This window comes from Podarcis tiliguerta (genome assembly GCF_965153285.1).
Source record: "Podarcis tiliguerta genome assembly, chromosome: 18".
Taxonomy (NCBI): Eukaryota; Metazoa; Chordata; class Lepidosauria; order Squamata; family Lacertidae; genus Podarcis; species Podarcis tiliguerta.
This window is the reverse complement of record NC_139551.1, coordinates 2,151,302-2,178,949: the sequence shown is the minus strand read 5'-3', so window position 1 is coordinate 2,178,949 and position 27,648 is coordinate 2,151,302. Positions and strand designations below refer to the sequence as shown.

At 50.9% G+C, this 27,648-nt stretch overlaps 1 protein-coding gene and 1 long non-coding RNA gene across 5 annotated transcripts in view; one reads left to right on the top strand and one right to left on the bottom strand.

Moving 5' to 3' along the window:
- Window positions 1-11,674: 11,674 nt before the first annotated feature.
- NFIC (nuclear factor I C) overlaps window positions 11,675-27,648 on the top strand; it is a 91,426-nt gene continuing 75,452 nt past the window's right edge. Inside the window, exon 1 of one of the 4 annotated variants that reach the window (XM_083421676.1) lies at window positions 11,675-12,707. In XM_083421676.1, coding sequence (XP_083277802.1) covers window positions 12,705-12,707 — 3 coding nt within the window. In that variant the 5' untranslated portion in view covers window positions 11,675-12,704. Of the gene's footprint in view, window positions 12,708-19,190; window positions 19,398-27,648 lie in introns of those variants that run through there. The other 3 variants (XM_083421678.1, XM_083421677.1, XM_083421674.1) reach the window with 3 other exon arrangements.
- LOC310668658 lies at window positions 17,405-18,951 on the bottom strand. Its single transcript, XR_014506763.1, has 2 exons — window positions 18,874-18,951; window positions 17,405-18,082 (listed from the first exon to the last, which is right to left on the bottom strand). It is a non-coding gene; the product is annotated as an uncharacterized lncRNA (long non-coding RNA).

The following is a 27,648-nucleotide window of genomic DNA, read 5'->3' as shown; positions in this document are numbered from 1 at the left end:
GCGGAAAACCTTGGCGCTTCGGTGGAAAAACCGGCCCGCCCCAGACAAAGGGGGGGTTTGCCGCTTGCTTCTTCCCCCAGATTGCAACATTTCCTGCTGGGGACACGTCCAGATGCTAACACACACACACACACACACACACACACACACACACACGGCGCAAGCCATTTCAGGTCCTCTCCAGGGCATCGTCCCAAGCCGAGGGCAGACCTGACGTCAGATCCCAAGCTGCGTCCAATTCCCCAAAGGCCCAAAGCCTGCCAACTTCCCTCGCCAGCCTCTGCTCCGCTGCCTGACAGGGCAGCCTGGGATGGCAGTGCCCGGTTTCCCTATAAGCTAAACAAGCTCTCGCTTAGGGCCCCTCGGGCCCCCCCCAAAAAAATTAAAGGGGGAAAAACTGGATGCACGTTTCCAAAATATAAGATTAAAAACTACGTACAACAGTGTTTTGTGTTGTGTAGGCTCCTATTTGTTATGTGCAAATGGATTTAGATACCTATTTTTGTTTAGTCGTTTAGTCATGTCCGGCTCTTGGTGACCCCCTGGACCAGAGCACGCCAGGCCCTCCTGTCTTCCACTGCCTCCCGCAGTTTGGTCAAACTCATGCTGGTCTCTTCGAGAACACTGTCCCACCATCTCGTCCTCCGTCGTCCCCTTCTCCTTGCACCCTCCATCTTTCCCAACATCAGGGTCTTTTCCAGGGAGTCTTCTCTTCTCATGAAGTGGCCAAAGTCTTGGAGCCTCAGCGTCAGGATCTGTCCTTCCAGTGAGCACTCAGGGCTGATTTCCTTCCGAATGGAGAGGTTTGATCTTCTTGCAGTCCATGGGACTCTCAAGAGTCTCCTCCAACAATCTCTAGCTTAGGGCCACAATCTCTTGCCCCCCCCCCAAAAAAAAATTAAAGGGAAAAAACTGGATGCGCATTTCCAAAATATAAGATAAAAAACAAATAAAATAAAAACTGCATACAGCAACAGTGTTATGTGTTGTGTAGGCTCCTATTTGTTATATTTTCTGAGAATCCTCCGGAAAAACGATCTCTCAAAGGACCTGTTGATGGCATTTCACCATTGTACTGTGGAGAGCGTATTAACTTATGGTTTCTGTGTGTGGTTTGGGAGCTGCACAGTCAGGGGGGAAAAAATGCTGTCCAGGGTTGTAAAGACTGCGGAGAGAATAATTGGGTGCACTCTTCCCACCTTGGATCAAATCTATGCTGTCAGGTGCTATGAGAAAGCTGCAGAGATAGCGCAGGATAGTGCGCACCCCGGAAATGATCTCTTTCAGCTTCTGCCTTCTGGAAGAAGCTACAAGGTTATAAAGACTAGGACTAGCCACCTGGGAAACAGTTTCTATCCAAATGCGATTTTGGTTTTAAACACAGTGTAAGGTAGTCCTTACGTGAGTATATTGTATTCAATTATGGGCTATCAGAGTTTTTAGGGGGCTAACCAGGTTGGGATAGCAGGTTTGTGGGTTTTTGAACATCTGATGTAGATTTTTTTTCAATTTTGTTGTTCTGTATGGGATCATGACAATAAAGATTATCGTATCGTATCGTGCAAATGGCTTGAGATACCTATTAGGTCCATCAATTAAAAGGTAAAGGGACCCCTGACCATTAGGTCCAGTCGTGACCGACTCTGGGGTTGCAGCGCTCATCTCGCTTTACTGGCTGAGGGAGCCGGTGTACAGCTTCCGGGTCATGTGGCCAGCAGGACTAAGCCGCTTCTGGTGAACCAGAGCAGCGCACGGAAACGCCGTTTACCTTCCCGCCGGAGTGGTACCTATTTATCTAATTGCACTTTGATGTGCTTTCGAACTGCTAGGTTGGCAGGAGCAGGGACCGAGCAACGGGAGCTCACCCCGTCATTGCAGGGATTCGAACCGCCAACCTTCTGATCAGCAAGTCCTAGGCTCTGTGGTTTAGCGAGATAAGCTTGCCATTAAATGCAAACTGAATCGATGGCTAATCATCGATGGGACTCTATATCCGGGGCAGCCGACAGTCCAATCTTTCCACCGACCAAGATGAGAAAGCAAGAAATTGGAGCAGGAAGTTGAAAGTCCACCGCTGTTGAAACTTGCTGGTTGGCACTTGTCATGTCTTGATCGGATTCCCAGGAAGTCTGAATGGTGATTTATAGTTCGCTTGGCATTGGCATGTGTTGCTAAATCAGACCAGGGTGTCTCAAAGAAATGCACCCATTTTCACAGGCACATATCCGATCCAATGGGAAACCTTTATTCAGTCTGTCGTCTCCTGAGCCAAATTCTGCACCTCCTTTGCCGGGTGTCTGGGAAGGTGGGGGAGAAATCAAGAGACATCTACGGTGGTACCTCGGGTTAAGTACTTAATTCGTTCCGGAGGTCCGTACTTAACCTGAAACTGTTCTTAACCTGAAGCACCACTTTAGCTAATGGGGCTACCTGCTGCCGCCTCGCCGCCGCTGCATGATTTCTGTTCTCATCCTGAAGCAAAGTTCTTAACCTGAAGCACTATTTCTGGGTTAGTGTAGTCTGTAACCTGAAGTGTATGTAACCTGAAGCGTATGTAACCTGAGGTACCACTGTAGTTGGGTTCCGATGTCACTGCCAAGACATTCATCATTGCCCATGGTATTGACCTTTAAAGCCTTAAACAGCCTCAGCCCAGTACAATGGTACCTCGGGTTACGTACGCTTCAGGTTACATACGCTTCAGGTTACAGACTCCGCTAACCCAGAAATAGTACCTCGGGTTAAGAACTTTGCTTCAGGATGAGAACAGAAATTGTGCGGCGGCTGCAGGAGGCCCCAATAGCTACAGTGGTGCCTCAGGTTAAGAACAGTTTCAGGTTAAGAATGGACCTCCGGCACAAATTAAGTTCTTAACCCGAGGTACCACTGTATACCTGAAGGAGCGTCTCCACCCCCATCGTCCAGCCCAGAAACTGAGGTCCAGCTCCGAGGGCCTTCTGGCGGTTCCCTCATTGCGAGATGTGAGGTTACAGGGAACCAGGCAGAGGGCCTTCTCGGCGGTGGCGCCCGCCCTGTGGAACGCCCTCCCATCAGATGTCAAAGAAATAAACAACTATCGGACATTTAGACAACATCTGAAGGCAGCCCTGTTTAGGGAAGCTTTTTAATGACTGATGTTTCTATTGTGTTTTTAATCTTTGTTGGAAGCCGCCCAGAGTGCCTGGGGAAACCTAGCCAGATGGGTGAGGTATAAGTAATAAATTATTATTATTATTATTATTATTATTATTATTATTATTTTCATATAGTTGTCCTTCAATGCACAGCACGCTGTAAATTTGGAAATCCCCACCATAAATTTTCCCAAGATGAAAATGGAATAAGCGTGCCAATTACTTTAAGGGCATGTGGTTGGGACTACAAGAATATTACACAGTTCCCTGTCGGAAGGCACACAAACACACGCAAAAGCAGAGTGATCCTGCAAGCCTGTATAGCTCAGGTGGTTGGAGCGTGGTGTCAACACCGAGGTTGCGGGTTCGAATCCCCAGCTTCACATTCTTGCAGCTGATCCTCAGAATCTCTTCCCGTTCTCCAATTCTACGATTCCAACCTGAAAATTAAAAAAACCAGGGGCTGTACGGCTGGATTCCTAGGAAACAGTCTGCGGGCACTGCAAATGCCCCCCAGATTATCTCCTTAATCTCGTTACCCAACGAGATTATACACAGACACAAATGAGTGAATGGCTGGTTATTTGAGAGCAGTCGGAGATCACGATGATTTAAGGTCATGGAGGGGGAGAGAGAATAGGGATGGGGAGCTATTTCCAGCTGCTGGCGATGGTAAGGAACGATGGCGCCAAACCAGCTGGAGGGGGCACACGAAACGGGGAACATAAAATGAATCTTCTAAAAGTCATATAGTTGTTTATTTCCTTGACATCTGATGGGAGGGCGTTCCACAGGGTGGGCACCACCACCGAGAAGGCCCTCTGCTTGGTTCCCTGTAACTTGGCTTCTCGCAGGGAGGGAACTTCCAGAAGGCTCTCGGAGCTGGACCTCCGTTTCCAGGCTGGATGATGGGGGTGGAGAAGCTCCTTCAGGTAAACTGGGCCATTTAGGGCTTTCAAGGTCAGCACCAACACTTTGAATTGTGCTTGGAAACAACCTGGGAGCCAATGTAGGTCTTTTAGGACCGGTGTTATATGGTCTCAGCAGCCACTCGCAGTCCCCAGTCTGGCTGCCGCATTCTGGATTAGTTGTAGCTCCCAGGTCACCTTCAAAGGCAGCCCCATGTAGAGCGCATGGCAGTAGTCCAAGCGGGAGATAACCAGAGCATGCACCACTCTGGTGAGACAGTCCGCGGGCAGGGAGGGTCTCATCCTGCGTACCAGATGGAGCTGCCCTGGACACAGAATTGACCTGCACCTCCATGGACAGCTGTGAGTCCAAAATGACCCCCAGGCTGCGCACCTGGTCCTTCAGGGGCACAGTCACCCCATTCAGGACCAGGGAGTCCTCCACACCCACCTGCCCCCTGTCCCCCAAAAACAGTCCTTCTGTCTGGTCAGAATTCGACCTCAATCTGTTAGCCGCCATCCATCCTCCAACTGCCTCACACAACAAGCTCTGAGTCTTCTTCCCCAGTTGGTTCATTCTTCTCCATCCAACCAAACCATGACATTTTGCTTCCTAAAATGATGCAAATAGTTAAATAGACCTTCCGTGCTTCAGGGTGGGGTGGGGTGTGGACCGATGACTCACCGGGAGCTCTGCTGAGTCAGCAAAAATGCCTCTGGGAAATCTTCATTGGAACCAGGCCTGGGCTGGTAAGAACGACTTCCTTTTAGTTTGTGTGCATTTATGTTTCACCCGAAGATGTATCTCATTGCTATGTTCTTCAAACGGGGAAGATGTCCACAGTTGGGCACAATTCTCCCCAAGCCCTCCAGACAGCTTCATGCAGAAGCTGCTCTTTGCCTGAGCTTCACGACGCTGGAGGGTTTGGTCCATTGGGATTGTTATGGAAAAATTAAGGTGTGAGGGTGCTCAGTCCCCCAGCTCGTCGGACTCAGAGCCCACGGGTCCTTGCGGAATAAAGGAGTCCAGCCAACCGGAGCAAATAGCTGTAGACCAAAGTTTATTGCGCAGTAGGTTCAAAGAGCAAATTTGAACCCCGAGGATGGGGTGACAAAGACTTTTAAAACTTTCCCACCATATCCCAGAATACAGTTCGTACAGCATCATTGCTACATGTCACAAAAGGGGAGGGGTTAACCTTGGCAAACATGCCCAGACAAGTCCTTGGTACAAGATTAGCATAAGCAGACATGGCGGGGCAAGACTCAGGTATAAGATTAGCATAGACAAATATGTCCTAAGTACCCACCACTCAAAAGTACAATAGAAGTTCCTTTGCGTGACTGGAGCCTGAGGCGAGTCAGGTGATGAGATTTGGCTTCCTTTGGCTAACAATGAGCCCAGCAATTGTCACCTCTGGGAACTTCCTGGGGTCCTTTTTCAAGGGGAAAATAGCTTTGGGATGGAGGGAACTGGGAAAGGAGATGATTTTATATCTCCCTGAGCTGTCAAGTTGAAAGGATACATTCAGGCATAATATTTGTAATATTTAACTTTAAAGATGTCCCCACCCCCTGTAATTTCCGTAACAGGATGAATGAGGCACTGCCTGCCCCCAGCCAGCCCCCACCTGCCCACCTCCTGCCTTACAAAAAGTCCAGGGCGTGTCACTGCCTTTCAGCCGCCTCCTTCCCCTTAGTCTCGACCCAAGCAAACTGGAGCGTGACGACAACCTTACGTTTAGATGCATATAGGCAGAAAGTATGGACGCTTCCTATCTAGAAAGTCTTGAGAATATTTTGCTAAAGGTCCCGGGCTGAGCTAGTCATTCAGCTGTTGTTTTTTATTATCAAGAGTTGCCCATCGGGAATTTGTGTGTGTTTTTGTGTAGAGCAGAGCATTCACTTCCGGGTTTTCAGCGTCCGGCTTCCAAAACGTTCAAAAACCTGTGAAATTGAATCCGAGAAAACTGTGGTGGAGATAAAGTAGTGCGGAATAACTAAAATCAGCAGCAAAGTTTGAAAATTTGGAGAAACCATGGAGAGGCGAAGTGGGAGTCCGATGTTAAAGGTAAAGGGTAAAGGGACCCCTGACCATTAGGTTCAATCGTGGCCGACTCTGGGGTTGCGGCGCTCATCTCGCTTTAGTGGCCGAGGGAGCCGGCGTACAGTTTCTGGGTCATGTGGCCAGCAGGACTAAGCCGCTTCTGGCGAACCAGAGCAGCGCACGGAAACGCCGTTTATCTACCTACTGGAGCGGTACCTATTTATCTACTTGCAGTTTGACGTGCTTTCGAACTGCTAGGTTGGCAGGAGCAGGGACCGAGCAACGGGAGCTCACCCCGTCATTGCGGGGATTCGAACCGCCGACCTTCTGATCGGCAAGTCCTAGGCTCTGCGGTTTAACCCACAGTGCCACCCGTGTCAGTCCAATGTCAATTGACTGCTAATTGGGAAATTTTGTATTCATTTGTTTCTGGTGTTGTTTTTTTAAAAAAATAGAAATATAATTTTTTTAAACACACCTTTCCTTAGCTCCCAAAGGACCAACGAAAGGCCAATATCCTCCCTTTGCAGAATGTAAGCTCCGTCTAGGACAGACGGCATAGCCACTCCCTTGCCAGCTGACCTTGGGCACGGCCAATGCCATCCCAGGTTGGCAGGGGGCGAAAGGGCTGCGGGACGCTTCCTCTCCCATTCCACTAAGCTTAGGGATCAAATCAGCTTGAGCTGGGCCAGCTGCTAAGAGCCCAAATCCCCATGTGCGGTTAAAAATAGCCGTGGGGCTCAGCGTCGAGAGCAAGGCACGCCAACGGAACCTCAGATGGCATTGTAGCATTGTCTGCGCCGGACACCTTGTGTGTTTTTTTTAATACACAGCCTGAACTTCATGTTGGCATTAGTTTGTCAAAAGCCACCTCTGTCTATCAAGTTGGCAGCAAATTTCGCCTGAGGCAGCAGCGAGCGGCCTCTTTTTCTGTCGAGGGATACAAATCCTTCTGGGGGGGTGGATTTTTGGAGTCAAAAGCGCCCCCCTTTTCTCTCTGTTTCTACCGTTGCCTTTTAAGAACACCCATGGCCAGATTTAAGTTTGATGAGGCTCTCAGCTCCTGAAGGTAACGGGGCCCTTTCTATGTCCAGCTGTCCTTTGTCAACAACAAATTGTTGCTGTCTTTTGTGTTGAATATATGCTAGATGGCCATTGATGGACGTAAAGATAAAGGTACCCCTGACCGTTAGGTCCAGTTGCAGATGACTTTGGGGTTGCGGCGCTCATCTCGCTCCATAGGCCGAGGGAGCTGGCGTTTGTCCGCAGACAGTTTTTCTGGGTCAAGTGGCCAGCATGACTAAGCCGCTTCTGGCGAACCAGAGCAGCTCACGGAAACACCATTTACCTTCCCGCCAGAGCGGTACCTATTTATCTACTTGTACTTGGAATCAGAAGAGCAGGCCTTTCAGGACCAGGGACAGCACCAAGATGACACTCACGTTGCTCTCTCTGAGAAGCTAAGTAGCCATTTTTTGGTGCTGATGGCTGTCAAGGTGGTGAGTCAAAACTGCTTAGGGACTCTATCTGGCCTGAAGCATCTGCTGCTAAGTAACCTCCAGCACACCTGCTTTCAGGTAGGGATTCAGGAGGGAACAGAAGCCCTTGTTGCAGAGTTCGGATTCCATCTCTCGGTGTGTCAAATGAGCGCAGCCCTAAGGCCACAGGTGAGCCTCGGTTGCTAAGGAACTCTGCACCTGTTGTGTTTGCTCTTCAACCTGTCTCTCCCCCCTGTTCCTCTCCTTTGTTCTCTTGCCTTCCCTTGTGTTCTGGTCCCAGCTGGCATCACGCCCCGTGACCTGCCTCTCTGCTCCTGCCCCTAGGAACTGCAAAAGAGAACATACCAGCTCTTACGAAGCTGGCCCCAGGCGAGCAGTGGCGTAGCGTGGGGGTGCAGGGGGGCCGGCCGCACCGGGCGCAACATCTGGGGGGGCGCGCTCGCAGCTCTCTGCCCCTACTAAAATCCACGGGTTAGGGGGCGCAAATTACTTGCCTTGCCCCGGGTGCTGACAACCCACGCTACGCCACTGCAGACGAGAGAACACAATCTGCCCGTTGCCCCTCTCTCCCCACACCTACAGAAACCAGGACAGTTATATAGGGGGTAGGGGGAGGCCTGACGGGGCTTTGGAGAGAGGGGTTTGCCACACAGACCGCAGCAAGGAGCAGTCAGAGGATGGGAGCACGGCGAGATTTCTGGACATCTTATTCTGATGGGTGAGGGCAGAGCATTCGAATGTTGACTTACGAAAACCAGAATGCCTCCATTGTTTTAATTGTTTAGGACAGTGCTTCAACTAAATCATAGAATTGTAGAGCTGGAAGGGCCCTCAGGGGTCATCCATCCCAACCCCCTTTGCAATGCAGGAATCTCAGCTAAAGCATCCATGAGAGATGGCCAATTCGCCCATAAGGCTGGGTTTCGCCAGCTGCTCTGGGTGGCTCCCAACAGAATATTAAAAACACGACAAATACATCAGACATTAAAAACTTCCCTAACACAGGGCTGCCTTCAGATGTCTCCTAAAGGTCAGGTAGTTGTTTATTTCCTTGACATCTGATGGGAGGGCGTTCCACAGGGCGGGAGCCACCACCAAGAAGGCCCTCTGCCTGGTTCACTGTAACTTGGCTTCTCGTAGTGAGGGAACCGCCAGAAGGCCCTCGGCGCTGGACCTCAGTGTCCGGGCAGAACGATTGGGGTGGAGACGCTCCTTCAGGGATACTAGGCCATTTAGGGCTTTTAAGGTCAGCACCAACACTTTGAATTGTGCTCCGAAACGTACTGGGAGCCAGTGTAGGTCTTTCAGGACCGGTGTTATGTGGTCCCGGCGGCCACTCCCAGTCACCAGTCTAGCTGCCGCATTCTGGATTAGTTACAGTTTTCGGGTCACCTTCAAAGGCAGCCCCACGGAGAGCGCATTGCAGTAGTCCAAGCGGGAGATAACTAGAGGATGCACCACTCTGGCCAGACAGTCTGCAGGCAGGGAGGGTCTCATCCTGCATACCAGATGGAGCTGGCCTGGGCACAGAACTGACCTGCGCCTCCATGGACAGCTGTGAGTCCAGAATGACTCCCAGGCTGCGCACCTGGTCCTTCAGGGGCACAGTCACCCCATTCAGGACCAGGGAGTCCCCCACACCTGCCCGCCTCCTGTCCCCCCAAAACAGTACTTCTGTCTTGTCAGGATTCAACCTCAATCTGTTAGCTGCCATCCATCCTCCAACCACCTCCAGACCGTCACACAGGACCTTCACCGCCTTCATGTACCACTGTAGTGGTCGCTCAGGGTGGGATGAGCTGTGGTCTCTGCGCCCGGATTTGCCAGCTTCCTGGAAGCTGCTTTTGGAAGACACACCTTGGCCCTTGTGTGCCGGGATAGATCACGTGTTGTCAACGAGTGCGTATTATAGAATCATAGAATCATAGAGTTGGAAGAGACCCCAAGGGCCATCGAGTCCAACCCCCTGCCAAGCAGGAAACACCATCAGAGCACTCCTGACATCTGGTTGTCAAGCCTCTGCTTAAAGACCTCCAAAGAAGGAGACTCCACCACACTCCTTGGCAGCAAATTCCACTGTCAAACAGCTCTTACTGTCAGGAAGTTCTTCCTAATGTTTAGGTGGAATCTTCTTTCTTGGAGTTTGGATCCATTGCTCCGTGTCCGCTTCTCTGGAGCAGCAGAAAACAACCTTTCTCCCTCCTCCATGTGACATCCTTTTATATATTTGAACATGGCTATCATATCACCCCTTAACCATATCGAGCCTAGGCGCTCTGCTTGTGTGTGTTTTTTAAACGGCGGACTCGCCAGAGGTGGTTTGAGGGTTGCAAAGGCCGGCTTGCTTGCGCTGTGGCCAGGCCAAAGATCTTCCACTTACCATTAAAATAAACCCATAGCCAAATGTGGGCAACCTTTGTGGTGTGGGTATGCGTGCCTAGACGTGTGTGTGTGTGTCTCTCTGTGTGTACATAAGTGAGAGAATGGGAGAGAGGGATTAAAATTAGCTTGTAAAAAAATCTAACGTGATTGTGTCGAGATTTCTGCTTCCCATGCGGCAGGGCGGGTGACGCTTTGAAGGATAACCACGTAGGTTTTTTAGCTGAGGCCAGCAATTTGAAAGTTCATGTTAAGTGGTTTGTGTCACCATAAATAAAACTGAAACTCTCCCTCCCTCCCTCCCTCCAGCCTTCCCTCCTCCTCCCTCTCTGCGTGGTTATTTTTTTAAATGAGGCTTTCCCCCCCAGACTGATCAGTGCGCAGGCCGTTTTAATCGAGATGCAAAATGGTTACCGAAACGATAAATATTTGCCCCTCTTGGTTTGCAAGGTTTTATTTATGTTGCCGCTACTGCAACGTTGCTCCTTTTGGGGGAGGGAAGAATTCATCTCCATAATTATTTTATTTTATTTTATTTATTATCTGTATAGGATGTGGCATAGTGGCTAGAGTGATTGACTAAGACCTCAGAGACCAGGGTTCGAATCTCCATAGGGCATGAAGTTTACTGGGTCCCCCCCCCCCCTTTGTTAATGGAGAAATCTGAGGACTCCCTTGGACAAAAAACAAGGACACCAGCCAGGAATACCAGAGCAAAACAGCAGCTAGTAGGCTTGGTCTTCATTGAAGACTGTCACAACAGGACTCCCACCTGCCACCAGGTGGAACAGGATGGAAGCCCCAAACAAAAGAGAACCCAAACTTTTATTAGCTGCTAATCCCCATGTTACACCCCCCAAACTACATCACTAATACATCACGGTTACATCATGAAAGGGGAGGTCTGGTGGCCGTAATCTGAGCATCCTGGACCCTGCCCCATGGTTCCCCTTGCCCTCCACCAAATACCCATCAAGTGGAGCAAAAGAGATATTTACATTTCCCTGTTTCATCTGGGTTTGTTATTTCTGGAATGGCTACCTGTCCGGCACTCAGGTATCAGGAGGCCAGGAATTATCCCTCAGGCAGAGGGGCTGCTGAGGAGCTGAGCTCACCTGTCTATAGGAATTTCTGAAGTTTTCTAGTGAGCCAGTACACAGATACATTGATCAGTGAATTCTTACATTTGGTATCGTGCAGCAAAGGCCCTTTGAATAGATAGTAAGAAACTGCGATGAAGTGTTTTGTGGGGACAAGTCACAAAAGCGATTGTGCTGATTTTGGTAGTGGGCTGCACGTGCGTGATATCTGCTGGAGGGGCAACCCCCCCAAAACCTATACATAACTTCCTGCAATACTTAAAATTTTTGCGGGGGGGGGGACAAGAGATTGGGGCCCTAAACTATAGCTTGTTTAGCATATTATGCGTAAATCCGGCCTTATCAAACCTCCTTGGTCCACCTTTGGGAACTAGAGGAAGAAATAGGGAGGGGGGGGTTAACTAGAGGGAGATTCTCTCAAATGCCATCTCCCTCTCTCGCATCCTGGCGCTGCCAGACTCCTCAAAGCCCCCCCTCCTCCTCCCCAGCCACGCGAGAAAGGGGCGGAGCCAGGGGCGGAGCCTAGCAGCCCAGGCAGGGAGGAGGGAGAGCGCGCGCGCAAGAGAGAAAAGGGAGGTCGGTCGTGGGTGCCGCCGCCGCCGCCGCTGCTGCTGGAGCCCTGCTCACCCAGGGAGGGAGCGGGTAGATAGATGTGAGGGTTCCCCTGCCCGCCTGCCAGCTGCCCATCCAGTCCCCCGCCCTCCTCACTCTCTCCGGATTTTCTTTGCAAAAAGCGAAAGGAATCTTGCTGATGCTGCGCCTGCTATTTTATTTCCCAACCCTGCCCCCAAATCTTGTTTTGATAAAAACACGAGGTTTGAACCAGGAAGCCAGCTATATATATAATCATAAGCAACAGAAAGAGAGAGCTTCTGATTCTATTATTATTATTATTATTATTATTAGCAGTAGTATTTTTAAATCTCCGCGCCCCCAGTGTGGCGTCCCATGAAAAGTGAGGTCTTTCTCCCCCACCCGCAAGACATTTTTGTTTTTACTGCTGCCCCGTCTCACCCGCTTCCACTGCGCCCCCCCCTTTATTAAGAACCCCCTCTGTGTGACTCTCTAGAGTTAACAACCACCAAGTCCTCAGCACCCCCCTCCCCTGTCTTCACAACCCAGGAAGGATTTTGGTGTGTGTGTGTGTCCCACCCTCGGCGATGTGACCTAGCAACTAAATAACACCCGGATTATTAATTTTTTAAAATTTATTTTACCAAAAAGAGAGAGTGAGAGAGTGAGGAGGGGGGAAGTGGGGCGAGAAACGATCACCTCCCCCACTTCACTGACATCTGGGAAGGGCCACGGCGCAGCGGGTTCGCCTGAGCTGGGACCTTAAAAGATGCTGCCGACCCAGCCGTTGAAGGCGCCTGGACAGAACTGACCCGACGTTGAAGGGAACGAAGATCCGTCCCCGCTTTTCGGGTTGTTGTTGTTATTATTTTTCCTCTCTCCAGGGAGGAGGTGAGGTTGTTCCCTTCCCTTCGCCCTCCGCAAATTAACAACAACAACAACAACAACTTGGTGGGACCTTAAAAATAAATAAATAAGCCCCTTCTCTCTCTGCCGCCGGCCGCCACCTTAGTTTCCTGTTGGCATTCAGCCGCTCTGCCGCCCTGGTCAATTTCGCTTGGGTGATGGTAAGTTTTTCGCGTCAGTTTCCAAATCCTTTATTTTTTTAAAAAATTATAATATTCCCCCCCCCCACACACACCCTGATTTCCTCGGTGGGGTGTGGCGGAGGAGCGGGTGGGTGGGCTGGAGAAGTTGATGGAGGTGGGGTTTGGGGGGGGGAGAGAGAGAAAGTGCAAGGCAGGTGGGCTTGGGGGGGGAATAGGGTGCTGGCGGTGGGGGGAGGGGAGAGCCTTGTTAGTATCAAAACAGAAAGGATCTTGGCACGATCAGGGTGGTTGGAAAAAGGGCATTACTCTGAGCTTTTGGGGATGCCCCGTTCCGGAAAGAGCGCGCCCCTATTCGGAAAGCCCCCGCCGCGTTTTGCCGTAGTGCCTTGCCTAGATGAAGACCACCCCCCCCCACCCCCATACCCGTCCTTGGTGCAAAGTGTCAGAGTTTAATGGGGGGGGGGGACTGGTGCGCAGAGGTGGAGAATGCAAAGCGCTATAAAGTCTGCGGAGTGTCCTACCTCTCCAAACCCGGTGCGCTTTTACGCATGGAATTGGGGAGGGGGGGAGAATGCGTAAGAATCTGCGATGGAGGAGGAGGAGGGGGGGAGAGAGACGGGGGAGTGTGTGTGGCAATCATCTCTCTCCCCCCCTCCCTTCCCTCCCCCCCCCACCCTCTCTCTTTCTCTTGGCAGCTAGCTCAGCAAACGGTAGATGTAGCGGAAAATGGCCGCTCTGGCGAAGGGGGCGGAGGAGGAAGGGAGCGGAGCTGAACTTGAACATGACGCCTAGCGGAGAGCAGGAGAGACCCGGAGAGAGGGAGAGGGAGACGCCGGGGCTTCTCTGGGCGCCGCTAACTGCTGCCTTTGGCCCCGATCCAGCTCTCGAGCTGAAGAGTGCCCCCTCCCTTTCCCCTCCAACCTTGGAAAGATCTCCCTCTCTCTCCAACGCCCTCTCTCCATCCTGCGAGTAAAAATTAACTGTCTCTCTCTCTCTCTCTCTCTCTGGCTAAGCGAGCTGGGCCCTGCGGCAGACTCGGCGAAGGCCGCTTCGTCAGCAGTAAGATCTTGAGCTCTGCGGAGCCCAAGGTGGACGGGAGAGCGAGAAAGGCGCGCGCGCGCGCGTGCACACACACACAGAGAGAGACACACACACACCGGCTGGGCTGCAGCCTTTGCAGCACCAGACCCGCTCCTCCGCCCGCCCCGCACGGGAAAAGAAAAGGAAAAAAATCCTCCTCGCTCTAACCTTTACCCTCCCCGGTCCATTTTCCTCCGCACACCCAACTCCAAGCCGGCTTCAGGTTCTAAAAATAGACCTCTTTCTTTTGAGTGCGGCGATCTAGCCTTGGGAAGCGAAGTCGCAGCGAGTTCAAAGGGGATTTCTCAAGCCTCTCCCCTCCCCACTTCGCGCCGCCTGGGTATTCCGCAGGGAGCCTTCGATCGAAGGCAACGATCGCTCGATTAATCGATGGCGATCGGTTTCTGTATCCCCGCGCTGCCCGCGCCTTCCTCGGATGAGCTCCGGGCTCCCCAGCCGACCCTCTCGCGCGTTTACTCTAAAGTAAAAGCTCTTTGGAACTCAAAGGGACTCACAACCCCCTAGGTAAAAGCGTGCCACCGCCGGCGGGCACTTCGTAGGAGTCTCGAGCTGTTTCGCTCAGGAGCAAAAGCTCCATTGCTGTCCGTGGGAGCTTACTCCCGAGTAAACACGTGCGAGTCGGATTTGCCCTGCAAAGCCAACTTTAAACTGGCTTTGCTCAACATTAAGCCGGCGGGCTGCTCAGAAGTCGACGGTCGTGCACCCATTTACCTGGAAGTAAGCCCCATGGGGCTTACTCGTGAGTAGGCACTATAGGGTTCCTTGTAGGGCCTACTCCCAGGCTAAAGTTCCAAACCAGCGGGGCTTCCTCGCGAGTAAATCTGCCTTTTGTCCCGAGTCAGGAAGTTTTTCCACGGGATGAGCCACGGTCTTGTAGAAGCTTGGAGGAATATTTATTTTTTTCAAAGGGCACGATCCTCATTCGCTTACCTGGAAACCTCATGGAACTGAATGGGGCTTGCTTCTGAGCAGACACGCTTAGGATCGGGGGGGGGGGAGCGCCGTGAAGTTTGCGAAGGGGAAAAGTGCCGCAGTTGGTCCGAATTCTTTCCTCCCGTCGCCTCCTCTTCCAATCGCACCTCATTCCTCCCCCCCCCAAAAAAAACCTCATCCCATATTCTTTGACTTTGAAGGAAATCTGGAATTTTACGTGGCTGTTCCCGACAGCCGCATAATAATATAATAATTCCCGTGCGGCAAGCGGGGAAACTCGCATGTCAACTCCCAAACTTTTCAGAATCCGGATTCCGTGTAACACCCTCCCCCCCCCAAAAAAAAAAATCGGAGTAAGAGAGAGGTGAAACGGGAGGGGGAGCAGAAGAAGGACGGAGGCCCCCATTAGTGATATAAAATTGGCTTTTGGAGTGGGGGCTAAACGCCAGCCGACGCCAAAAAAATAAAATACTTCGTCGTTTGCATTGTGGAGCAATAGTAATTGTAGGAGCTTATAACGGGAGGATGTAGGAAAATGTTGGAATGAACGTATGAATCACAGCCCTCTCGTTCCAAAGCACACACACCACTCAAACATTCCAGACAAACCACCCACATCAATTAACCGATATAGCGAATTATCGGCATGTTTGATAGTTCACGTGAACAGTGGTTGTCTGAATGCAAGTCTGCATCTCAGTAAATGGCGCATGAGGTGATAGGTCTCTGGTTGGAGGCCCTTACCTCTGCAAGACTGTAAAGCGGGGCTCCTCATACACGGCTGAAGGTCACCCATGCCCCAAAATAAAATGAATCCCTGCAGATAGAAATCTAGTTCCACAGGGACAGCCCTGTCTGTCAGTTGCAGCAAACGGGGGGGGGGGGGGACCTCAAAGACTGACAGTTTGACGGAGCCAGAGGCCTTGCAGCGGCCGGAGGCAGTGATTTCCTAGTCCCCCTCTTCCCCTTACCTTCCCCCGACCGCAGAATTATGGCTAAATTCTTAATGAAAGGCTACTATATAAATCATTCTCTCATATATGGCAGTCCTGTAAACAGAGTCGAAAGTCCAGCCCTGCGGATAAAACAACAACAACTCGATATTTCAGGGCTAGATGTCCCTTTTCATAATGAGAGAGAGAACTGTTTAAATTAACCAGGAATTTTTTTTTTACGCTTCTTCAGCGCAGCTATCCAATTGCGGCATTAGAAAGTTTCCCTCCGCTCCAGCAAGCCGCTAGCCCTCATTGTGAGCTCATTTTACGCTTCCTATTCACCCTCCTCCTTATTCTGCGCCGGTTTCAGAAGTAAACAGGGCCTGTGTTATTACCTCCAAGCGGATCCTTAACTTCCCAGGAGAGGCAGCGAACTCGCCACGCTTTGGGGAGTTCCCGAACCTCAGCCTTCCTTAAGAAGCCGACCTCAAGTCAGAAATCATGCGCCCTTTTCACGCGTAACGGAGAGCCGGGTTATGGTTCCATTTCTACAGAAACTCACACCCCTTTCTTAAAAAATAAAAACCCTTCCCCTTTCGCCCTTCTTTTTATTTTATTCGGCTTCCAACTGCCGACCATGTCCGGAACAAGAGTTCTTTTGTGGTTCGAGGAAAGTTTGGGAGCAGAGTTGATTTTTCTTCTCGAAACGCCAGGCAGAAAAGGAGCTGGGCCGCGTTTTATCTTTTCGGGGGATGGGGGAAGGAAATCTCAACCTCTATCCAGCCCTCCTCCAGGGTTTTTTTTTTTGAGGTGGTTTTGTTTTGTTTTTTGACACACCTCCCCTTTGCAAATAAGGAGGTGAAGTTGGCGTAGGAAACATATAGGTCTTGTGAAATCTGCAACTGGCGAAGGGAAATGAAGGAGATTGGAGGTGTGGGTTAAGTCAATCGCGCCTCTTTCGGGGATTGCGCCCTGGTGTGTGTGTTGTGTTGTGTTGTGTGTGTGTGTTGGTTTGGGACACACAGACTCTCTCTCTCTCTCTCTCTCTCTCTCTCTCTCACACACACACACACACACACACACAGAGATAGAATGAGTACCACCTTGGCCCTTCGACCCCGGGTGCCCTGCAGCGTGCATGGCTCTGGCACCGAAATTTGTGGGTACCTTGCCCCTTCGTGGGGAATTTTGTGGGCGCTCGGGGGTACCCGGAAGGTTAGCTCTTGCGCTGTGGTGAGCATTCCTAGCCGGTCTCTGAGAAATCTCTCTTTGTGATGTTCTCGACCCTTTGCAGACAGAACTCCCTTTCCAAAAGAATAGGGGGTCTCCTTGTTTGTTTATTTCTTTGCAGGGGGTGTCTCCCCTTGTCGTCCGACTTGCTCGCTTGCTCGGCCGCTTTGCAGCATCTACTAAAAGTGGTTTTCCAGGGAGCGAATCATTTCACTTTCTGTTGGGGTTGGGTCTCGACAGATCCCCAAAACTCATGGACGCCGCCTCCCACCCCACAGTCCCTAATTACATGGCCCGCCCCCCCTCCCAAAATCCACCAACAAGGGTGCCTACTCGGAAGTAAAGTCCCATTGAATTCAATTGGGGGGGGGGCTTACTCTTAAGCATATATGCAGCTGAAGGCCCCGTTGAACTGAATGCCCTTCTGAGCAGTTGGCCTGAAAGGCCGCGATCCTGCGCACATCTTCCTTACCTGGAAGTAAGGCCGGGGAGACTTCGGAGCAAACATGCCCAGGGTTATGTTGAGAAACATCCTGATTTTGTTGTTACTGTTACCAGAATCAAGAGCCTGCTGTTACATTATGATTTTTGTTGACGCTGGGGCGGGGGCAGAAGGGAATAGAGGTTAGGAGAGAGTTGTGACTTCTTTGCCGAGAGCTAAAAACTGGGCTGGGGGCGTTGGAGGAGAGAAAAACTACTTTAAGTTTGGAATTCCCTCCCCTTCAGATGATAGGTGTCTGTATATAAGCGCCCTTTCAGGAGGGAAGGCAATCGTGCGTTGCTCAGTCCTGACTTAGGAAACTTTGGGTACGCGCGCGCGTTTCGCTTCGCAAGGTGCGTGCGGAAGGTCGGTGGCAATAATGGGATTTTTTAAAAGGCGAGAGGGAGGGCGAGAGTGCTCCAGAATAGGAAGCGGCTTAGTTTATTCTTCTCGAATCCCATTTCCTCGCGAAAGGTGCGCGCGAGTGGGTAGTTTCCTGAGCTGAAAGCCTTGGAGACGCGATTCTTGCAGCGCGTCGTTCCCCTGTTCCGGCGATTCTCACCCGGATCTAGAGGGCTGCGGAGTCCAGCCAAGTTCTACTCGGAAGTAGAGCCTCTCAAAGGAATGGGGAGGTCCTCTTCTCTCGGTTGGAGGAACGCCGCGCACGCCTCACGCACCCCTTTCTCGGAGGACTTGATTCTGATTTCTAAACTCTCCAAAAAAACCCAAACCCAAACACTCGGAGAAACAACCGAGTTTCTTTTTGGGGAGTTTAGCTGTAAGGATCTATGCAAATCCAGATGATTTTAAAAAAGCAAACACCTTCTCTCATTCCAAAGTTTGCTCTTTTATTTCAAGACCCCTCCCAGAGGGATAATATGGGAGTTCTCTCCACCGCATCGAACTGAACATTTGGCTGATTATTATTATTATTATTATTATTATTATTATTATTATTAGCATCTCAGGCCTGTTTGCTTCACACCTTATGAAAATTCCCAAGTCTGCATCTCAGCCTTTTCTTTTCTTAAAAGTGGGTTTTTTTTGGGGGGGGGGGAAAGCTCCATCTCTTCCCCACGCTTCTTCCCTAGGATGCTAGTACAGCATTTATGGATTATTTTTTTTTAAAAAATCATATTATTTTAGCCCCCTCCCGGGTTGTGACCCTACCCCCCCCCTTTTAAAGCCGATAAATAAATATTTTTATTTTTTTAAAAAAACAAAAACTGTGGACTTTTCCTCTTTCCCCGGAGACGTTGCCGGAGTCGCATACGATCTCATTTCATTATATATATATTTTTAAATCGCCTGCGTAAAGGCGCGATCTTTGGGCACGTCTCCTCGCGAGGAGGAGGAGGAAGGCGCCCCCCCCCCGCGCGCGCCCCGGAGTTCGACACGACCTTTGCTCCTAGCTAAAACGTGGGTGCGGGATCGCAGCCTTCGGGTGTTTCCGTGGCGGCAGCTGCGATCCCCTACTTACCCACCCACCTACCTACCTACCTACCTATTATTATAGCTGTGAATTACCATTCCAGTTTTCCAGCTTTTTCTCAAAAAGCGGGAACGACGCCTTAACTTTTCACCAAAGCGCATTGCTGTGCGCGCTACGCGTAGGGTTGGGTACGATTGCCACCCCCTTCTAATTTATTTATTTTTTTTAAAAAAAGTTGGATTTATATATATATAATGCTTCTCTTTCGGGGCGTTAGGCGTGCTTTCCTCTCTCTCTCTCCCCCCCCCTCCACGCTCTCCCTGGTCCCACCCCCTCCCCTCGGACACCCTCCCCCTCGCCGTCTCCTCCCCTCCCCCCCCCCGCACCGATCTATCGCCGGGAAAGAGAGAGTGAGAGAGAGGGAGAGTGTGAGAGGGGGAAATTGTTCCAGCCTCCGAAATGACTCAGTAACTTTTACGCTTGGAGCTGCTTTCTCAAACCTCTCTCTTCTCCCCCCCCCCTCAAAAAAAACCCTCCTCAACGGTTTACTCCGCGACAGCTCTGAGATGTATTCTTCACCTCTCTGCCTCGCCCAGGTAATTAAGGCCTCTTTCCTCCCCCCCTTTTATCAGAGATCTCCTTTCCACCCCCCTCCTTCCTTCCTCCCTTCCTTCCTTTTTGCATTGCTAATTTGTATCGTTTGTAATTATTATTTTTTTTGGGGGGGGGGTTGGAATTGAAATCTGTTTCCTCTTCGCAGCTCGGTTCCTTTCACCCACCGTCCCCCTCTCAAAATCCTTTCTCTCCACCCCAACACCCCCCCACCGGAGAAAAGAGTTTTGTCCATTGCAGAAAATGCGCGGCGGGGCTGCGGGCTTGTGGCGCGCGCGCGCGCGGGGAGGGGGGGGGGGTTTGTTGGAGAGAGAGCGAGCGAAAGGCGCCCGATTTCTGTCAACCCCCCCCCTTCCCCACTTTGCAGGTCGATTGCAATAAGTTTCTATTTGCACCCTATCCTCCTAAACCACCCCCCCCCCCGGGAAGAAAAAACAACAACGCTCTCCTTCCCTCCTGGTTGTTGTGTTTTGATTAGAACTGCTGGCTTTTAGCAATGCGCGAGTCTGGGTCAGTATGAGATGTGGGGAGCGGGACACCCCCTAATCTGTACCCCATAGGCAGCATGGGCTAGTGGTCTGGTGACCGCAAGAACAGCCTCTCTTTCCACACTAGGGGGGTGGGATGGAGTGGGTGGCTAGGGTTTTTCGGTGTGGGAGAGGAGAAGCTTAATATCAACTGTTTCCCCAACTGTACACCAAGTTCTGATAAGTTGGCAAAGAGAGAGGGGTGTATGTGTGTCTGAGAGAGCATTTTTGCAAGAATGCCGAGGAGCGCATGAGTCCCAGTGTGCCGGAGTTTGCAAGGCTATTCCATGCCAGTGTGCGTAGGGGTTGATTCAGTGCGCGCACCGTGGGCTTGTAAGTGTCGGCGAGCCTTCGAGTGCCCCAGAGGTCTCGAAATCCACCCCAGTGCGCCGGAGCGAGTGTGCAAATGCGCCATGCGCTGCTGCCATAGCCCCCCCCCCGCATGGAAAGATGTGAACCTGCGCACATGGAAGTGAGAACACTCATGGGTGCCAGACGAGGCGGCGTGCAACAGCTCGGGCGTGCGAGTGTGCAAATGCGCCATGCGCTGGTGTCATAAGCCCCACATTCCTCCCTCCATAGAAGGATGTGCTCAGGAACCTGGGCACATGGAAGTGAGGATGCTTAAGTGTGCCAGACTAGAGAGAGGTGGCGTGGAAGAGCACGGCAGTCTGGCGCACGTGTCGCCCAGACGATAGTGTCCACGCAGGGCCCTCGTGCAAAGGCTGTGCTTCATGAAAGCGTGTGTGAGACAGCTGATTGCGCGCGAGGGGTGTGTGTTTGTTTGTGTGTGTGTGGCTTCCTTCCTGTGCCTACCCCCCACATGCCTGTGGCATCGATGTGCGCCGGCCACCGATCTGCAACGACACTGTTGCAGCACGAGGCATGAAATATTCACATGCCATGCTGTATATTTCATGGGAAAAGTCGCTGGTCGGGTTTTCCAGGCGTCATCAGAGCAAGCACAGTTTTTTACATTCCTGCTAATTTTTTGGGGGGGTCCCATTGCTTAGTTGTGAACACATTTCGGTGTCCCCACAAACCTGTCTTCCTGCAGTGCTCTCGTTGTGTTGCCAGTCATGGGATGTTGTGTGTTTTTTCTCGGCTGTTTGTTTTCCCTCTGTGTGTGTCAAAATCCACTGTGGAGTGCAGGTCTCCCTTTGCAAAGGACACAGTGTTCACCCTTCCCTCAACGTGGCCAGCTATAAAGTCTTTTTCCTGCATGCAAGTTTTCCTTAGCGGCAAAGCGTTGCCTTATGGGGGCCTGATATTATTGCGGGCTCCTTCCGACTTTTGCAGCGTACTCTCACGTCCCCTCCAGCGGGGCAGCCTCTCCCCCCTCCCTGATCGATTCTTGATATTTTATTTTAATTATTGAACACCTGGCCTCTCATGTAACGACTTCCTTGCTGCAAACTAAGGGTGATTCTTCTGATAAGTAACTCCTAAACAAAGCGGCGTCTCGCAAGAACCTTGGCATCCTTTTCTATCAAGGGCATGGATTTTATTTTATTTCTAAGTGCATTTGTTGTGTGTGTAGGAGGCGGACAAACTGATAGCAAACTCAAGGATTTTTCCTGCAGCGGGGAGCATTTTAATTAGGCTGCCCCCAAAACATAGAGAGGCGTTTAGAACAGACAAGGCCCATGTTGATACAAGCTGGCCTGAGCTTTTGATAGTAGATGTGCAAAGATGTGGCCCAGCCAAGTCAAAATTTGGCCCAGTTTCAATATTCCGTTATCAGAATTCTGGACTCCCTCTTTTTTTAAAAAAAATGTTTTCGAAAGCTTTGAGACTTAAATCTTGCCCATTGCTTGTAAATCCTTTTTGTTGGTTTTTTTAAAAAAAAACAGCTTGGTGTTCAAAGGCCTGTCCTTGAGATCGAATAAAATGCCTGGCTTTCCGAGTTTCAGAATAGAAAAAGTGAAAAATCTTGACTTCAATTTTCACCTTGGATCAAACACATGTGGGCCTGTGTAAAATATCAGCCAGTAGTTTCAAAACCCAGCCCTGTGAAGCGATTGCAGTCATGCTTCAAGATAGAGAGGTTCGTTCAGAGTTGTTGGTTTTTTAAGGGTTTTGTTAGTTCAAAACACCTATCCGTGTGGGAAGCTGCTCGCTGCAACCCTGTATGATGTAAAGCTCTCACTGGCGGAATGGGATGGGTAATTTTGCACCAGATATGGTTTGGTACATGGGACACGCTGTGGGTTAAACCACAGAGCCTAGGACTTGCTGATCAGAAGGTCAGCGGTTTGAATCCCCGCGACGGGGTGAGCTCCCGTTGCTCGGTCCCTGCTCCTGCCCACCTAGCAGTTCGAAAGCCCGTCAAAGTGCAAGTAGATAAATAGGTACCACTCCAGTGGGAAGGTAAACGGCGTTTCCATGCGCTGCTCTGGTTTGCCAGAAGCGGCTTAATCATGCTGGCCACATGACCCGGAAGCTGTACGCTGGCTCCCTCGGCCTGTAAAGCGAGATGAGCGCCGCAACCCCAGAGTCGGCCACGACTGGACCTAATGGTCAGGGGTCCCTTTACCCTTTACCTATCATGACGGATAACAGGGGCAGAGTAGGCTGCCCTGTGCAGAAGAGGGTACCCGTTGTATATCTGCATGAGTCTCTGCTCTAGATTGGCACTTCTTATTTTTAATCCAGGCAAAAACCAGCTCGCTGTGATGGTTAGGAAACAGCGAACCAAGCAGAACATTTTTTAAAAAATGAATATAACCGCCTTAAAGTCCCATATACATCGAATGATGTGGGGGCCATATTTGCAACGGAGGAATATTTACGTTTTTCAAGTTTGAAATGCGGAGATGCGCTGTGGATCACTTTCAGTTTCAACCGCGGGGGGTCCAAGGTGTGCGGTGTGGAGCCCAGGAGCCAATCGCCAAATAAAATATTTGAGGGGGCCAGCTCCCCCCAAAGTTGACCATAGCTGTCAACGTTTCCCTTTTTTAAGAGAAATTCCCTTATTCCAAATAGGATTCCTCGCAAGAAAAGGGAAAAGTTGACAGCTATGCAATTTCCCAGTACAGTGGTACCTCGGGTTAAGTACTTAATTTGTTCTGGAGGTCTGTTCTTAACCTGAAACTGTTCTTAACCTGAAGCACCACTTTAGCTAATGGGGCCTCCTGCTGCCGCCGCGTGATTTCTGTTCTCATCCTGAAGCAAAGTTCTTAACATGAGGTACTATTTCTGGGTTAGCGGAGTCTGTAACTTGAAGCGACTGTAACCCAAGGTACCACTGTAGTGATGTATGGAAGTGAGAGCTGGACCATGAAGAAGGCTGATGGCCGAAGAATGGATGCTTTTGAATTCTGGTGCTGGAGGAGACTCTTGAGAGTCCCATGGACTGCAAGAAGATCAAACCTCTCCATTCTGAAGGAAATCAGCCCTGAGTGCTCACTGGAAGGACAGATCCTGAAGCTGTGCAATAGCACAGTGTTTTGTGTTGTGTAGGCTCCTGTGATGTAAATAATGGGCCCCGTTTATTTCCTTGACGTCTGATGGGAGGGCGCCACCACCGAGAAGGCCCTCTGCCTGGTTCCCTGCAACCTCGCTTCTTGCAGGGAGGGAACCGCCAGAAGGCCCTCAGGAGATGGACCCAGGTGTCCGGGGTGGAGACGCTCCTTCAGGGATACTGGGCCGTTTAGGGCTTTCAAGGTCAGCACCAACACTTTGAATAGTGCTCGGAAACGTCCTGGGAGCCAATGTAGGTCTTTCAGGACCGGTGTTATGTGGTCTCGGAGGCCGCTCCCAGTCCCCAGTCTGGCTGCTGCATTCTGGATTAGTTGCAGTTTCGGGGTCACCTTCAAAGGGATCCCCACATAGAGCAAATTGTGGTAGTTATGAGCTTTAAAGACCTATACGGCTTAAGCCCAGGCTGTATGAAGAACTGTATTCTCCCGTATGAACCTGCCCTGGCTCTGAGATGTTTGGGGGTTCCCTTCTCTCGGTCCTGCCAACCTCACAGGCTCGCTTGGTTGGGGGTGCAAGACGGGGCCTTCTCTGTGGTGGCTCCTCCGAAACAACTTTGGAACTCGCTGCCGAGAGAAACCAGGCCAGCTCCCTCCTGGCTTTCCTCCCTCCGGCAAGCGAAGGCCTTCCTATTCCAACAGGTGCCGTTTTGAAAGGAAAGGGCTTTCAATAGTGTTCCCATGCTTCTATTACATGCATTTTAATAGATACTGTTTTAATTTTATTAGGGTTTAATGAATGACGTCCTTTTATAGGTTTGTAGCATTTCTGCATTTTTATCTGTGGCTGTTTTAACCTCCCTGAGTCCTGATCTGGGACGTGGAGGGGGAAGGCAGGATATAAATAAAATGATGATGGTGGTATTCATGTAATTAAATAGTAAAAAATGAAAATATTCCATGATGGTCAGTGAATGAGGGCACCTATTCTGAAGCCCATTGGAAGTTCAGGTGAGGTTCAGGTGATTTCCCGAGCCGATTTCTCTGTGTTTCATGCAGGAAGAGGAAGAGAGGGCCTCTGAGTGTGTACAGAGTGCATTGGCTCTGCCTCTCAAAGGAAAATGAATGCTGCTTTTAAAATCCCATTTTTCTAGGGAAACTCTCTTCTAAGACAGTGTTTATCTTAACAGCTGAATTTTTTTGAAGTACGTGCATTTTTGGATGTACACACACACACACACACACACACACACACACACACAGACCAACTCAATTTGGAGGCAATTTAAGGAATTCCCCCACCTCTGAGAATACCCAGAGAGCCACCTCCCCCTCCCACGCAACAGCCCAATAATTCCCAACTCAGGGTAACCAGGTCACAGGTATCCCTGAAGGAGCGTCTCCACCCGGGACACCGGGGTCCATCTCCCGAGGGCCTTCTGGGGGTTCCCTCCCTGCGAGAAGCGAGGTGGCAGGAAACCAGGCAGAGGGCCTTCTCGGTGGTGGCACCCTCCCATCAGATGTCAAGGAAACAAACAACTCTCTGACTTTTAGAAGACATCTGAAGGCAGCCCTGTACTGGTTTTAAATGTCTGACGTTTTTTGTTTTTAATCTGCTGGGAGCCGCCCAGAGTGGCTGGGGAAACCCGGCCAAATGGGTGGGGTATAAATAAACAATTATTATTATTTATTATTTTGCCGCTTTCTCTCTTTCCATCCCCGCTCCCCAACTTCCAATTGAGCGATTTTAAACCCTTGGCAAGGAGTTTGCGCAGGGAGATTTCTTGGGACGGGGACGTCTTCTCGCCTTCGGGAACGTCTGCCTTGCTGGCAAAGCCACAGCATCCAGGCCCCAAAATAGCCCTGGCACACTCGGTGCCACTCCTAGCCAGGACGACGCAGTGACCTGCTTGATTTCAGTCCAGGCTCTTGATGGCAAATTCTCTCTGTCTCTCTCTCTCTCCAGCAGTCTCTCAGCACCTTGGGACTTTCCCTTGCTCTCGTCTGGGCTCAGCCACCTCCTCCCTTGATGCCTCTTTTAGAAACCTAAGTCATGATTTTGCATTTCTTCCTGGCTTCCCCGACCTTCTGGTCTCCAAGTTCATTTGCTTGTTTACTCTCAGGGAAAAACAACAGCCCAGAGACACACATCCCCTCCAACGTTTCTCCCCTGAAAAGAGGGACGTCCAATTCCATCCCCTCCAACGTTTCTCCCCTGAAAATAGGGACGTCCTATTCCATCCCCTCCAACGTTTCTCCCGTGAAAATAGGGACGTCCTATTCCATCCCCTCCAACGTTTCTCCTCTGAAAATAGGGACGTCCTTTTCCATCCCCTCCAACGTTTCTCCCGTGAAAATAGGGACGTCCTATTCCATCCCCTCCAACGTTTCTCCTGTGAAAATAGGGACGTCCTATTCCATCCCCTCCAACGTTTCTCCCCTGAAAATTTTGTTGTTGTTTAGTTGTGTTCGACTCTTCGTGACCCCCTGGACCAGAGCACACCAGACCCTCCTGTCTTCCACTGCCTCCCGCAGTTTGGTCAAACTCATGTTGGCCACTTTGAGAACACTGTCCCACCATCTCGTCCTCCATGGTCCCCTTCTCCTTGTGCCCTCCATCTTTCCCAGCATCAGGGTCTTTTCCAGGGAGTCTTCTCTTCTCATGAGGTGGCCAAAGTCTTGGAGCCTCAGCTTCAGGATCTGTCCTTCCAGTGAGCACTCAGGGCTGATTTCCTTCCGAATGGAGAGGTTGGATCTTCTTGCAGTCCATGGGACTCTCAAGAGTCTCCTCCAGCACCAGAATTCAAAAGCATCCATTCTTCATGGATCACTGCCTTGCCATGGCGAAGGGGCTTGAATAACTCAGAGAAGCTATGAGCTACACCGTGCAGGGCTACCCAAGACGGACAGGTCATAGTGGAGAGTTTTGACCAAACGTGATCTACCTGGAGCAGGAACCGGTAAGCCACTCCAGTATCCCTGCCAAGGAAACTCCATGGAGAAAGACAACAGGCATATAAAAGTTATGACGCTGGAAGATGAGCCCCTCAGGTCGGAAGGCGTCCAACATGCTACTGAGGAAGAGCGGAGGACAAGTACAAGTAGATTCAGAGCTGATGAAGCGGCTGGGCCAAAGCCGAAAGGACGCTCAGTTGCGGATATGCCTGGAAGCAAAAGGAAAGTCCGATGCTGTAAAGAAAAATATTGCATAGGAAGCTACCAATATGAGTTTGACCAAACTGTGGGAGGCGGTGGAAGACAGGAGGGCCTGGTGTGCTCTGGTCCAGGGGGTCACGAAGAGGCGGACACGACTAAACGACGAAACAACAACAACATAACCAGAGTTCATTGAAGAACAGGAAACGGATGCGAATATTCGTTTCCTCCTTCCCCCTTGTTTTGCCCAATTTCGCTCTGTTTCCCCTCTCCATCCTCCCTAAAGGTAAAGGGACCCCTGACCATTAGGTCCAGTCGTGGCCGACTCTGGGGTTGTGGCCCTCATCTCGTGTTATTGGCCGAGGGAGCCGGCGTACAGCTTCCAGGACATGTGGCCAGCAGGACTCAGCCACTTCTGGCAAACCAGAGCAGCGCACGGAAACGCCGTTTACCTTCCCGCCAGAGTGGTACCTATTGATCTACTTGCACTTTGATGTGCTTTCGAACTGCTAGGTTGGCAGGAGCAGGGACCGAGCAACGGGAGCTCACCCCGTCATTGCGGGGATTCGAACCGCCGACCTTCTGATCGGCAAGTCCTAGGCTCTGTGGTTTAACCCACAGCGCCACCCGCGTCCCCTCCATCCTCCTTAGTAAGGGGTATTTAAGGTCAAGAGCAGGGCAGGCTGCTTTGAAGATCCTACCCCTCCCTTTCCTTTCCTAGTGAAAGTTGCGTCCAGGGCATCTGGTCAGCAGACGGGGAAGTCAGAAGAACGCAGTCCAAGCGGGAAGGAGCGAGGGAGGGAGAGAGAAGGGTATTTCCGAAGAAAGGGCCCAGTGTTTTCTTTGAACAATGCTCAGCAACAAGACTGGGGGAGGCTGGAAAGGAAAAAAAAGTTGTGCAATCTTATCTCTACCCTTCTCCTTTCTGCGCACACTCCCTCCCTCTCCATGCTTTGCAATCCCGCCCCGTAACTCCCGGGCCAAGTCAAGGATGCAATTATTTTTTATTTTCCTTTCGGCATGTGACGCTCTCCGAACAAATTGGGACTGCGAGAGGGAAGGGCCGAGGCAGCTCAAGAGGAAGAGGGGGGAAAACACGCCTTCAAAATCCAGAGGGGGTCTCTCCAGGTCAT